Source organism: Sorex fumeus, unplaced genomic scaffold (genome assembly GCF_029834395.1).
Source record: "Sorex fumeus unplaced genomic scaffold, SorFum_2.1 ptg000007l, whole genome shotgun sequence".
In the NCBI taxonomy this organism is placed as follows: domain Eukaryota; kingdom Metazoa; phylum Chordata; class Mammalia; order Eulipotyphla; family Soricidae; genus Sorex; species Sorex fumeus.
Genome location: NW_026606064.1, coordinates 57277782 through 57291511, shown reverse-complemented (window position 1 = coordinate 57291511; position 13730 = coordinate 57277782). Strand labels below are relative to the sequence as shown.

The 13730-nt window shown below is 38.1% G+C and overlaps 1 protein-coding gene across 7 annotated transcripts in view; it reads right to left on the bottom strand.

The window, feature by feature from the left end:
- Positions 1 to 13730, bottom strand: part of ARHGAP12 (Rho GTPase activating protein 12) — a 119041-nt gene that overhangs the window by 16658 nt on the left and 88653 nt on the right. For all 7 annotated transcript variants that reach the window (XM_056131773.1, XM_056131764.1, XM_056131721.1 and 4 more), the window contains 3 exons: positions 9407 to 9468; positions 7620 to 7701; positions 3028 to 3129 (listed from right to left, as the gene is read on the bottom strand). In XM_056131773.1, the coding sequence (XP_055987748.1) occupies positions 3028 to 3129; positions 7620 to 7701; positions 9407 to 9468 (246 nt within the window). The remainder of the gene's footprint in view (positions 1 to 3027; positions 3130 to 7619; positions 7702 to 9406; positions 9469 to 13730) is intronic.

Genomic DNA, 13730 nt, shown 5'->3' with positions numbered 1-13730 from the left:
AAGGCCTAGAGCACAAGCTCCAGATCAAGTCCTGATATCACATGACACCTTAAGTTCCAAAATAAGACTATTCTCTGTGTACTGGTCTAGAGCGGTAGCACAGCAGGTATGGCGTTTGCCTTGCATGCGGCCGACAGGCCAATCCAAGTTCAATTCCTCTGCCCCTCTCGGAGAGCCTGGCAAGCTACGAGAGTATCTCGCCCGCACGGCAAAGCCTGGCAAGCTACCTGTGACATATTCGATATGCCAAACACAGTAACAACAAGTCTCACAATGTTACTGGTCCTGCTCGAGCAAATCGATGACCAGGAGGACAGTGCTACAGTGCTACAGTGCTCTGTGTACTACTAGGTGTAGCAAAAATTTTTTTAAAAAAAGAAAAAAGAAAAAAAAAACACCAAAAATATTATTTTTCGGGCTAGAGAGATAGTACTGTGAACAGGGTCCTTGCTGTGCATGCATCCAACTCAGGTGCAATCCCCAATATCAAATGATTCCCCAGCCAAGCCAGGAATAAAGCCTGAGCACCTTTGGGGGTGACTCCTCCCAAAACACTACAAATGTTAAGTCAATTGGCTGGAGATGTGGCTCAGGAATTTTAATCCCAGGTACCAGATAGCAAGTATGAGTCCAGTGAGTGTGAACACCATAAAAACAAAACAAAAACTGCAAAAAAAACCAAAAAAAGAGAAAGTTCAAGTATCAATGCTATTCATCTTAAATTAAGCCATAATTCATTTGTAAGGAAATCAATCTATGATATTTTATACATAAATCTGATTTTTTCTGTTAAACATAATTATAAACTATAGTTAAAAATAGATATACACAAAAATACATAAAGTGTTAGACTTTATTTCCAAGATAATAGTCAAATGTAATGGCTTTATATAAAGAGAGCACACAGACAATAAATGTCACATCCTCACAGCACCCATGATATTCAAAATGAGCTATGGACAATAATGACAATGGACAATGGATGATCTAGCATCATCCCCTGGCAGGCAGGCTTGAATGGTGGTGGGAAAATTTGAGCAAAACATAATGCCCAGAAATAGAGAGAGAGTATTGGGGAAATTGCCTGCCATGGAGGCAGGGTGAGGACTGGGATGGGGGAAGGGGGATATACCAGGGACACTGGTGGTGGAAAGTGTGCACTGGTGGAGGGATGGGTGTTCAATCATGATATGGCTGAATCTCGAACATGGAAGCTTTGTAACTGTATCTCACAATGGTTCAATAAAAGAAGCAAAATAAAAGTAATGTGGAGTTCATGCCCAATTCAATCAGCTTAACCAATGGCTGAAAAAATAGCAGTACTCCTGCATTTAAAAAAAATAAAGTCACATCCTCTGGGTGCAGAAATACTATGAAATTAAGTATTAATCATCAGCCAACTAGAGATATGATGAAGCATTCTACATGAAGGTAGTAACCAATTTATCTATAAATACTAGTCCCAGTTCTTACACTTGACTGAGGAAGAATTTTGAGATAATTGGAGAAAATATTTGTTTTTTTCTCTGGTTGGTGGCTGATATTTTCTCTTCCTAGAGTAACATATGGCAATGTTTCTCAAACGACATTCTTGAAACATATTCCTAAAATACAGTTTCAAAATAATATTTTTAAAAAGGTATTTCTCGGGGCTGTAGAGAGAATTCAATGGACTGTGCAACAGACTTGGGTTCAACTTGTTACCTCAAGATCACCAAGCACCGCTGGGAGCAATTCCTAAGCACAGAGCCTGGAGCAGCCTCTGCTGCCAAGTGTGTGGCCCCAAAACCAAAACAAACATAAAACCACTCCAAAAAAATTTTAAAGGTATTTCTCAAAAAATAAATTAAAAGCCAGTTGTGAGGCTAGCTTGACAAATAGTTGGTTGAAGGAAGTTAAACAAGATTCGTTCCTTCAAGAATTTTTCTAGGCAGTGACACTGAAGCTGAGTTGTCCCAGACAGGTCTGGTCTTCGGGCTGAGACCTCTGGAGACTTCTTGAGATGGGGATGGGCTGAGTTCACACTCTGCCAGAAAGCCCAGAGTCCCACCAACACCTGACTTCCTTGGGCACATAACCAGCTCCTATGCTGCTGAATCACCCCAGTTCCGCAGCTCCTAGAGCATGCGGCCACATAAATGGCCCTCAACATCTCCAAAATTCACAGTACTGACAGTCTAGTAGGAGCACAGCAAATTAGATGGAAAAGTTGCATAGAAGCCCACTAGACTCAATCAGCAAAAAATAGTGACACAGCAGGCTCAACTAGCATCTCAGTAAATCCCCTAATAATGACTTTGGTAACACCATTGTGAGATACATGTAACAAGCAATATAAATTACTTTATGCTAAAGGGTGGGCTTGGGAGGTCAGTAGGAAACTGTGGAAATTAGTGTCAAGGCCTGTGGTACTTTCTTGATAATAAGACGTCTTATGTAGGAAGAGTTTAAACCAACAACTTGCACCAATACCAAACATATGAACTTGATCATCCAGCCTTCTACATGACTGAACCAGCTCCCAACCTCCAACCCAGAAAAGTATCAATGAGATCAGAAGAACCATCCAGCTTAACTCAATCACAACTGAAGAATTTTAATCATCAACTGAGAAGATAAAATTGTTATTTCCTTATGCTACTAAGTTTTGGAGTGGCCTGTATAAAATAACAGATATGTGATCATGTATTACTGTAGAGGGTTTCCAATAAATTAGCAGAGTTTTAAGTTATTTTTTAGTATTAGGTTATGTAGGTAAAGAACACTATATACTTTTTTATTATTACAGAAGGAAAGGCAAACTTAATGGAACGAAGACTTACAATGTGTACAGTCAGTGATTCAAAAATTTATATAAGGAAGTCTGGATCTTTAAGCAGCCTTTTCTCCCCTAAACTTATGACATAAACAGACTTAAATACCAATTTTGCCTTCACTATTCACACTGAAAGACTATCCCAAATATAACCAAAAGAGAATATTCAATTACTATGATTAGGAATGTGAATTAGAAAAAAAAATTATTACCTCAAATACATTCTTTTTGCTGGATTTCTCCTTTGAAGCAATCTCAATCGTTGCCCCCTTAAGGTCCACTGTGAACTCTGGTTTGGATTGATTACTCCCAAACTTTGAAAAAAAGGAAAAGCCTACATGTAATATTCATATGCAAGTGTGTATTCGAAAAGAATCAAGACAAATTTTATTAAAAGTAAACCAAATGGGTGATTACCTCAAGTTCTTCTCTTGATTATAAAAGTTTTAAAATTGAAAAATGTGAGACATAGCTCATGGAAAACATAGCTCAAATAAAGTGGCTCAAGGACCATTTTAACAAAGAAACAAATGCTATAATTTTTTTCACCTATTAGTGCAGAGAACAGATCCAAAAGTGTGAGGAAAAAGAAGCTTGTCAGGTAATAGAGAAATAAACCTTCTTGTGTGATAGTAAAACAAACAAACACACATAGTATGTGAATAATACCCAGAGACACAGAAACAAGGGCCAGGAAGACTGGACCGTGGGAAGAAGCTTGCCTCAAAGGGGATGGGGAGTGCAGTTAGGGCACAGAAAGGACCAACATGACAATAATAGTTGGTAATGATCACTCTGGACAAGAACTTAGTGCTGAAAGCAGGTAAAGTGATATGCAAGATACCCTTTCAGTAACCACGGTGCCTACAAGGAAAATAAGAGTTAGAGAAGAAAGTGTCTGTCACAGACGAAGTCTGTGGGGGCAGGGCGGGGGGCAGGAGGGAAACAGGATGGCGGGAAATGTGCACTGGTGAAGGGACGGGTGCTGGAACACTGTATAAACAAAACTCAATCAAGAACAACTTTGTAACTGTATTATCTCATTATTCAATAAGAAAATCTCTTTAGTCCATTTTGTCAGATTTAAAAACAACAATAATAATAATGGGCCCAAGCAGCACCACAACTTTGGGCCTGAACATTGAACCGTGAAGAAACACTGATGAGACAAGTCTTGCCGTGAGTGTCCCCATTTCCCACCCCCACCCCAAATTTACAGACTTGAGATGAATCTCTGGGAGAGAACACAATAATGGTAAATCATATTATTATCACACATATGTTCTTCTCTATTATGTCAGGACAAGGACCATGTCATTTACTTTCAAACTTCCACACTTACTTAACACAGTGCTGAGTGATGCAGCTTTTCTAATCTACTGTATAAATGAGGTAAAGGAAGCTAAAGAGAAAAGCAAGAATAATTTATGTTACGGGTAAAACAATTTGATGGGACTAGGTAAATTTTTCAAAAACACAAAACTGGAACTCATTCAAATGAAAACAGGAGGAGAGGCCACTGAATTTTAGATGCAGAGCACCTCCATGAAAGTTATCTGACTCAGAGTTGCTGCATGCAGCCTAAGGGCTTCAGGTCAGCTCAATTTTTAACTTGATAAAAAATTAAAAGTGTGAATGAGCTTTATATACAAAATTTCAAAGTATGAGTGATTAGCTCAGCACTCCCTCGATGAGTACATGCTCAGGAATTGTAAAATTTGATCTAAGGGTCAGAGAAATAGTATGGGAGGTAAGAAGCCTGCTTTGCATGAAGGTAAGCCCAGTTTTGACCCCTGGTATGGATCCGAGTGAGGAGAGCCTGAGCAAAGCTAGATGTAGTTCCAAAACCCAAACACCACTCCCAACACACACACACACACACACACACACACACACACACACACACACACACGCACATGAATCTGAAATTTCTTCAAGCAGATTTTGGTGAATATTTTTGCATTGAATGTGAATTGGATCCGAAAGAACCATATTGCTTTAACATAAGCCATCCAAAAAGCAATCAAATACTAAAGAGAAAAACTGGCTCTGCTAAAGACTTGGCATCTCACTAGCAGCTTCCTAAGAGTCAAGAGCAATTTTCTTGATGGGTGATTTCTGTCTCTTTTGCTTTTGTGCTAGCCTTAGAACATCATTTACAGGTAATTCAATTTCATTGTCTACTGGGATACAATCTGCCTACAACAGACCAGCAGAGACTGAGCAAAGAAACAAAGCTAGAATTCTTACTCAAATCCTTTTAGAGTAAAAGGAAAGTTAAGTGAGAAAATCTGCATGTATCACTAATTTTAAGTACTGAGAAATGCTGTATATGCTAAAATAAATTATACACATGCTCCTTAAGTAAGAAATCTGACTTGCTTTTACTGATTATTAGGTTCATTCCCTTACGTGTTACAAGAGGGAAGAAAAAGCAAGATAGTTTGAGATTTAAAATTCTGCTATGAAATAATAATTAAGAACTTAAGTACAGAATCAAGTATTTTATTACATCCCACTTGGCTATACTTCTTTTACTTGGCTATACCTGACTTAATTCTAACAATTAGAAATTATTACCATAATGTATTAATATGATATATAATTTTACTTAACAACTTCTCTAATTCTCCCTTATTCAAATTCACTAAGAATTCTACAGTTGAAAAAATGGTGATTTTTAAGCTAAGTTTCTACTACTATTACGTGGTAATACGGTAACTCAAACATAGGTGAAGTGGAAGAATATTTCAGACCCTTAGAGTGAGGATTAGTTTTAATTATAAATTCTAAATTGTTAAAGTCATTCAAGAGTGAAATTTTTAAATAAAATCCTCATTCCTTTGTGAAAAAGCAATTTGTACTAATTATTTTCTGAATATATTCATTTAATATGTTTAAGATTTTTTTAAGTTTTCTTTTGCTTTTGCTTTTTGGGTCACGCCCGGCAATGCACAGGGGTTCCTCCTGACTTTGCAGTCAGGAATTACTTTTGGCAGTGTTCACGGGATCATATGGGATGCTGGGAATTGAACCTGGGTTGGCCATGTACAAGGCAAACACCCTACCCGTTGTACTATTGCTCCAGACCCCAGTTTCCATTTTTTTTTAAATCCAACACAATTTGTCTACTAAACAATTCCTCAGCATAATACTCTCTCTTTGCTTTTAAATAAATACAACTTCTAATCTTTAGGTATTAGTAACTCTGAAATAATCAATAACTAAACTTTCTTCCAGATACTTTTAAAAATATATTTATAAACATCAATGTTTTTTATCAATTTTATTTAATTAATTTCAAATAAAATTTGTATCTCAAGTAGAAATAATTCTGTTTTCCTCTGGAAATGTATTAACACTAACACAAGAGTACTAATGCTTACTTAAGGGAAAAAAAAGACAATAATCACTGTATAATAAATCATAACGCAAGAATACCAATGCTTACTTAGGGGAAAAAGACAATAATCACTGTACAATAAATCAAACCAAAATCTCACTTTCTTAATATGGAAGACCAAAGTTCTACTTACTGTACTGGGTTAAGAGCATAAGTAAAAGAATCATATAGAACACACAAGAAACATTCTAGAGTGCTCTTATTTGTGAACAATACATTGAATTTTTAAATGACCACATCAGTACTTGAAAGGGAACATTCTTTCTAGTGTTCATAAATACCAGTGTTTAGAAGACTATTACATTGTTGCATTATAAAATGCAGAAGACTGAAATTTGCTTGAATTTTATAAATGGCTTCCTTTTTCATAAAAGGGGATGGGTCCTATTAATTTGAAAGAAATTTATTTTAAAAATTAAGGTGTGCTAAAAAAGCAGACCCAAAAAATTAACTTCATTTTAAATTTTACTTAAGCACTGACTTCAATGACCAAAATGTTTAGAAATATCCAGAGCATAGACTCATGCCAAAATGCTAAGACCTTACGCTCATCACTTACCTGTTGAACATCCTATTTCCTCATCTACCATAAGAGGATGATAGTAGCTATTCCAAAATTACAAAGATTAAATATAAATAAATTTTAAGTGTCAGTTATAATGTTACAAATGATCATTTTTATTACAAACAACTTAAGGATAATGATAATAAACACTCAAATATGCAAAAAGCTTCAAATTCCCCTAAGTAAAGGTGGTTATTTCTTTTTTATTCTGCAGCTGGCTGGCACTATGTACAATTATGGACAGCTGGCTGGTATCTAAACGTCAGACACCACTTCATTTTCTGACTAAATGTCTGAAAGTCACAACTACACAAAAGTTTTTACATCCTGAAGGTAAATCAAGAAATGTAATTTGTATTACTTTTTAGCTAATAGATGCAACAGAACTTCTTGCTTTCAATACAATTAGACTTGTCTAATAACTAGCCCTTTCTTTTTTTTTTCCCTTTATTTTATTTTGCTTTTATTTTATTTTTTTTTACAGTTGTAGATTTACAATTTTTTGTGCTTTGGTTTCAATTATACAATGATCAGATACCCATCCCTCCACCAGTGCCCATTTTCCACCACCATGGATAATATCCCTCCCACCCCCATCCCCCCATCCCCCCTGTCTCTGTGGCAGGGCAATCCCCTGTGTTCTCTCTCTCCTTTTGGGTGTTGTGGTCTGCAAAAGAGAACTAGCCCTTTCTTTTATGACTCAAATGAATCTTTGAAGAAATGACTTAGAGGTTTACAAATTCACTGACTTATTTGCACACTGTTATAACTAAAAGAACTTTAGTAAACTTAGTGAAATTCAATTAAGGTACTTGCCAAAGGAGAAAAATACTTACCCAACTTGTGCTACTTCCTTGGGTCTTGGTGAAGAGCAAAGATGACCCCTGCAACACGGCCCAAGAAGACGACCAGTTTTTCCTGTAATTATCAAAATGACCAATCAAAGCTTCACCACCCAGTTCTGGGAACAAAACTTTTTTTTTAAAAGAAAACCCATTTAGTTATCACTGCTGTCCACAATTTAGTCAATATGAACATTCCAATTGGGTTTTTTTTTATTGGAGATATAATACTAATGGAAATTTCCAGTATTTTATAGCTCTCAACATGCCACAAAAGACATCTCCAGTAGTGTTCACATAGAAATAATTCAGTACAGTTGTGATTTGTTACATGACATAAACATTGCATTTTGTAAGAATCACTTACTTATATAAACATATAACAATAATTTTAACAAAATACAGATGCGTTTTATTACAATAAACATCTATAAACTACATAGACAATAGTTCTTTGGAGCAATCAGTAATTTTATGTTTAAAGGGTCTTCCCTCATTTTAGGACACCCATTTATAGCATGTGACCCTCTCTGGGGTTGCAAACCAGTTTTATAAGCTAGGAAACGAACTATGACCAACATGTTTATGCGGCAGTTAAACCAATGTGGCAGCTCTACATGCAATAAATTAGAACCATCTTCAATATTACTTGATAAAAGACAGCATAAAAATTAATTTATATACACATATATGAGATTGATGTGCTACCTACTGCGCTAAGGAGGCAACCCAATTACGTATATTCTAAAGAAAAACAGTGAATATTATTAGACTTAACTGGTTTCCTCTGGATATAGAAACTAGAGGCTAAGTAAGCAACTTTTGACTAAATGTTTCATGTCCCATTTTACCATGTTCATTATTATTTTTTAAGTTATTTAAAAAATAAGTGTTCTTGCTTTTTTGTTTTTGGAGAGATTCCATACTCAACAGTGCTTACTTCTGGCTCTGTGACCAGCAGTCTTTCCTGGTAGGGCTCATGGAACCATATGGGGTCGTGGGGATGAATGTAAAAAGTTCGCCTTGTGCAAGGAAAGTGCCTTATAGTATCTCTCTAGCCCTAGCTTAATTAATATATACGAATAATTAACTTTATTTTTTTTTTAAGTTTTGGGCCACAGCTAATGGCGCTCAGGGATTACTCCCAGCTCCGTCTCAGGGATTTTCCTGGAGATGCTCAGGGGACCATATATGATGCTGGGCCTTGAACCCAGGTTGGCCACTGCTATCCTTCTGCTCTTGCCCCCTCCCCCGTTTTTTTTAAATAAAGCTAATGTCGTCTCAGAATCCTTGCCTTCTTAATGCTAAATTTAGCGGTTTTAACAAATATGCCAAGAAAATATTTCCAAACATTTCATAACATCCTACATATCAAAAATACATTACTTGAAATTCTCCTTTTGGTGGGTGCAGAAAGTAAGGTGGTACCACCCCAGCAGTACTCAGGGGCTCTGGAGCCTCTCCAGCCAATCCCTCGGCAGGCCAGCAGGTCATTACTGCAGGGGCCCAAGGATACAGGGGAGCTGCTCGGCTATGTGCTGGGGAATGGTGGTGACCCCTAGGGGCCTGCAGTGCTAGTCCCAGAAATGCTGCTCAGGGACACCATGTGGTCCCCAAAATCAAAGAGGTTGACTGCATGCAAGGCAGGCACCATTACCTCTGATACTTTCTCTGGGGCCCCTATTTGAAATTCTTACAAGATTTTTAATCATTTGTGCTATAATATTACTATAGTCATACTTTTAATTTTATTTAGATGATATGACATCAACATTACTTACCGAACCTTTTTCCCATTTTCAGTAATTTTTGTTACATTTAATAATCCATATTTCTCTTGACCCTATGGAACAGAGTAATGCCATTTAAGCATCATTCATGCAATGAGGTCCACGGTCTTACATGTGACTAAACAAAAAATGATCTGGTACTTTAAAAATTAGCTTAAAAGAAAAGATTAGTCAGTATGCAATGTGTTTAGTTCTAGAGAGTATTACATGGCAATTTCCTAATATATCTGTAAAGTTATTCTCAGTAATTTTATAATTAAAAACTACCTTTCCTATGCCATAGCAGTCCGTGAGTACTCTGTTATCAAATTAGGCTGCCAAGAGCGCTATAAGCCAGCCCTGGAAAGTGAACCTAGATCTTCCTGTTCAAAGAAAATGCTGTAACACTATAATGATAAATGCTATTTTTAAAAAAGTAACTTATTTTACTGTTATTTTACAATAGAGTTGAAAAATACTTAAGCTCCTAAAATATTTTGTCAGACTGTAAAAAACAATTGTACAGAACGGATGCAATGACTACATTTAACAAATAACTATGCACAGAACTGGCCTTACTGTGGCATAAAGACTCCAACTGTGTTTCATTAAACATACTATCATATAATGAATTTAGCTCTGAATAAACCAGAGACACTAGTCAGCTGATGTTAAAAAAAAGTGACAGTTTTTATCATCAAACTATGAAGGCAAAAGCTACAGGCTAAAGTGAAATGGTTGCTTCTTTCCCCTCTATTTTTGTTTGTTTTTGAATCACACCTGGTATTGCTCAGAGAAACACGGGGAGCCAAGGACTGAACTCAGGTCCCCTGCATGCAAAACAGGCCCTTGGCCCTTCATGCTCTCTCTCTCTCTGGTCCAAATGGCCTCTTTAAATTCTTTCAGGGAAGATGGATAAAGCCCTCTTAGCATCCCATGCTCAAATAAATTTAATTGAAACAAGTGTGCTGGGGATTAGAAACTGTCATAAATACATCAACAATAAACACCTGTAAACAATGTATTCACATGACAGAACAGCTGATATTACTTCAACTGAAACATACACACAAAAAATACACACAACAAAGGTTAAAAATTCCATTACTTGAGGGCCAGAGTGTTAGTGCATTGGTCGGCGTTTCCCTTACACGCTGATGACCCGGGTTCAATTCCCAGCACTCCATGTGGTCCCCCGAGCACTGCCAGGTTTGATCCCTGAGCAGAGAAGCAGGCATAATCCCTGGCATAACCAGATGTGACCCAAAAATCAAAAACCAAAAATATAAATAAAATAAAAATTCACACTTCACTCTTTGTTGTTTTATTTATGTCACCCTTTTTCTCATTTTTTTTTTTAAATTAGGGGGAAAAAAGATTTTGTTTTGTTTTGGGCCACACCTGGCAGTGCTCAGAGCTAACCCCTTACTCTGCACTCCAGGACCACTCCTAGCAATGCTTGGGGGAATCATATGGGGTGCGGGCCTTCACACCCAGGTCTGCCATATACAAGGTAAGTGTCCTGTCCGCTGTACTATCTCTCCATCCCAGTACCCCACAAATCATTTTCATGGGAAATTAACATAATGGTATTTTCTCAAAATCCTAAAAGATTTGACAATTTCCCTGACCTTTTAAAAACAAAAATGAAAACAAAAAAAAAAATCACAATTAAACACAAAGCCAGCAGTTCACATTATGGAAGACTGAGAATTTTAGAACTAATAAACTATATTAAATTTTTACTCTAATTTTTCATAAACCATAGGTCAGTCCCATCAGATAGGCAAATCTCATATTTCCATAAAAGCTGTTGCTGCTCACCAAAATAATTACGATTGTAATTATACACCGGATGTTAAGATTTGCAATTTATTTTTTTGAAGCAAGGATGAAAACCTTTGAATGCCCCATGAAACTAAGTAACAAAATATTACTCTGAGAGAATGGGACTGGTGATGTGAGTTAGGGAACACTGTCATTGGAAGCAGGGAGAGGTAGAAATTCAGCCTATAGCAAAGAGAGCAAGGGAGCAAAGCAGAGGCAGGAATGACGCACAGGTCAAAAGAGGAAGAAAAACAGAAGGGAGAATGGCAGAGCTTTAGGATGAGAGCAATTCTGAATCAGGGATTCTTACCCACATCAATGACAGCTAGAACTGATAGTCGAGTGTGTATATGAACACACCTCATTCAAGGAAATGATTCAGATTTTCGTGAAATTCTCATAGGGATCAAGACCCTAGTAATAATACCGCCATAAGTATTAAGCCCTCCAGCTAGAACATAAGAATAAAATTTTTGCCACTCCCAAAACATACAAATACAAAATGAACTTTTTTTTTTGGCTTGCTTTTTGGGTCACACCTGGTGATTCACAGGGGTTCCTCCTAGCTCTGCACTCAGGAATTACTCCTGGCGGTGCTCAGGAGACCATATGGGATACTGGGAACCAAACCTGGGTCGGCCGTGTGCAAGACAAATGCTCTACCCGCTGTACTATCACTCCAGCCCCAACAAAATGAACTTTTTGTTATTTGTGGTAAATGCTGTGAGAAAGGGGTAACAAACTCAACCTGGGAACGAGAAGGGGGTGAAGCCATTTTCCTGGAGATGTAGAGTTGAGCAAAGGAAGGCAGTGATGGAAATCGCAGGGGATGACAATGACTGAGTATAAAAGCACAGAACCTTAAAAAGAACAAATCATTTTCTGTCTTAAGTTTCCTCAAAGTGTTGGGATGGGGTGGAGAAGCATCCAGAGATGTGGCAGTGGCAGGAGGATAAACTAAGACTGGCCATACCAGCCATTCCTGTGAGAGAGACATACTGAGAGCCAGACAAGGCAGTGACAGTGAAAGCGAGAGAGACTCAGTTAGGGACGGGGTGTGCGGACCAGCTGGTGAATGTGAAGGAGATGCCCACGCCTCACTAACTGCTGATGGTGAAACCTCAGCACCAAGGACACTTTTTCAGAAAGACTCTTCCTGGACATTCTTTTTTCCATCCTATTACTGAGTCACACCCAAGGCTTACTCCAGGGCTTACTCATGACTTTGTGCGGGGGGTGGGGGAAGTGTCACTTCGGGGGGGGGGGGGGGGGGGGTCCTCAGGAATGAAGTGCCTTACTTGCTGTACTATCTCTCCAGCCCTCCTCACCACTCCTCAGAGAAATGCTATGCTTCCCACCTCAGTTTGTTTCTTTCATTGTACTGAATGCAAAGTACAATGATATGCATATTATGATTCACCTTTAGGGTCTGTGCTGGGACCACATCTGTTATATTCACCAATGTATAACCCATTTAGCATAGGTTGGCATTCAATGCATACTTGAAATAATTAACCAAGAAATTAACAGCACTCGGAAGAAATATGAGAGTAGCAGTGGAGAAAATAAAGCTTTACCTTTTAAGCACTAAAATTTCTGCCACATAGTTCTTTTTAGGAATTTTTATTGTTGTGAAATCCACATAACAAAATTTATTACTAACCTTTTTATAGTATACAGTTCAGTGGTCTTTAGCGTATTTATAATTTATAACTATTGTGTGTAGCTTCATGTTCCTTTTGTCATGTTAATGGGAAACCCTAAAACATTAAACCCATTAAACATTCCCTCCATGTGTTCCCTGTCTTCTGCGTCTCTCTTCCTGACAATTAGTTACCCCTGCTGCTGGGGGGTGTCGTGGGCATGTCACTTATTGTAGGGCGAGGGCATGCGGTGCTGGGGACTCAGGGACTCCAACATGCTGGACATGTACTCTGCCACTTAAGCTGCATCCTGGACTTGACCAATCACTTACTCTGTAGAAAAAGAACAACTCCAGGGCCAGAGTGATTGTACAGCAGGTAGGGTGATTTTCTTGCACACAGCCAGTCCATGTTCAATCCCCACTAGCCCATAAGGTGCCCAGGAGTGACCCCTAAGCGCAGAGCCAGGAGTAAGCCCTGGGTACCACCATGTGTGACCCAAGAACCAAAAAAGGAAGGAAGGAAGGAAGGAAGGAAGGAAGGAAGGAAGGAAGGAAGGAAGGAAGGAAGGAAGGCTCACTCTAGGGCTGAGGTGTGGCTCAGTAGTAAGCACTGGCTTTGTATGTGTGAGACCCTGGTTTGACACCACAGAAACAAGAAAGGGAGGACACTGAAGAGGTCGATGGCCACCTGTAGAGAGCATGCATCAGATCAGAACATCAGATCCTTTTCCTCCCTAAACTGACAGCTTCCTTTTGTCTACTTTTACAGCTTTATTTCAAAACAATGTTTAATTCATTAAGACAGAGGGACTATATCCTTACCCTGATTGAGTAAGAGTGGGAAAGATAGCAAGATGCTGTGGA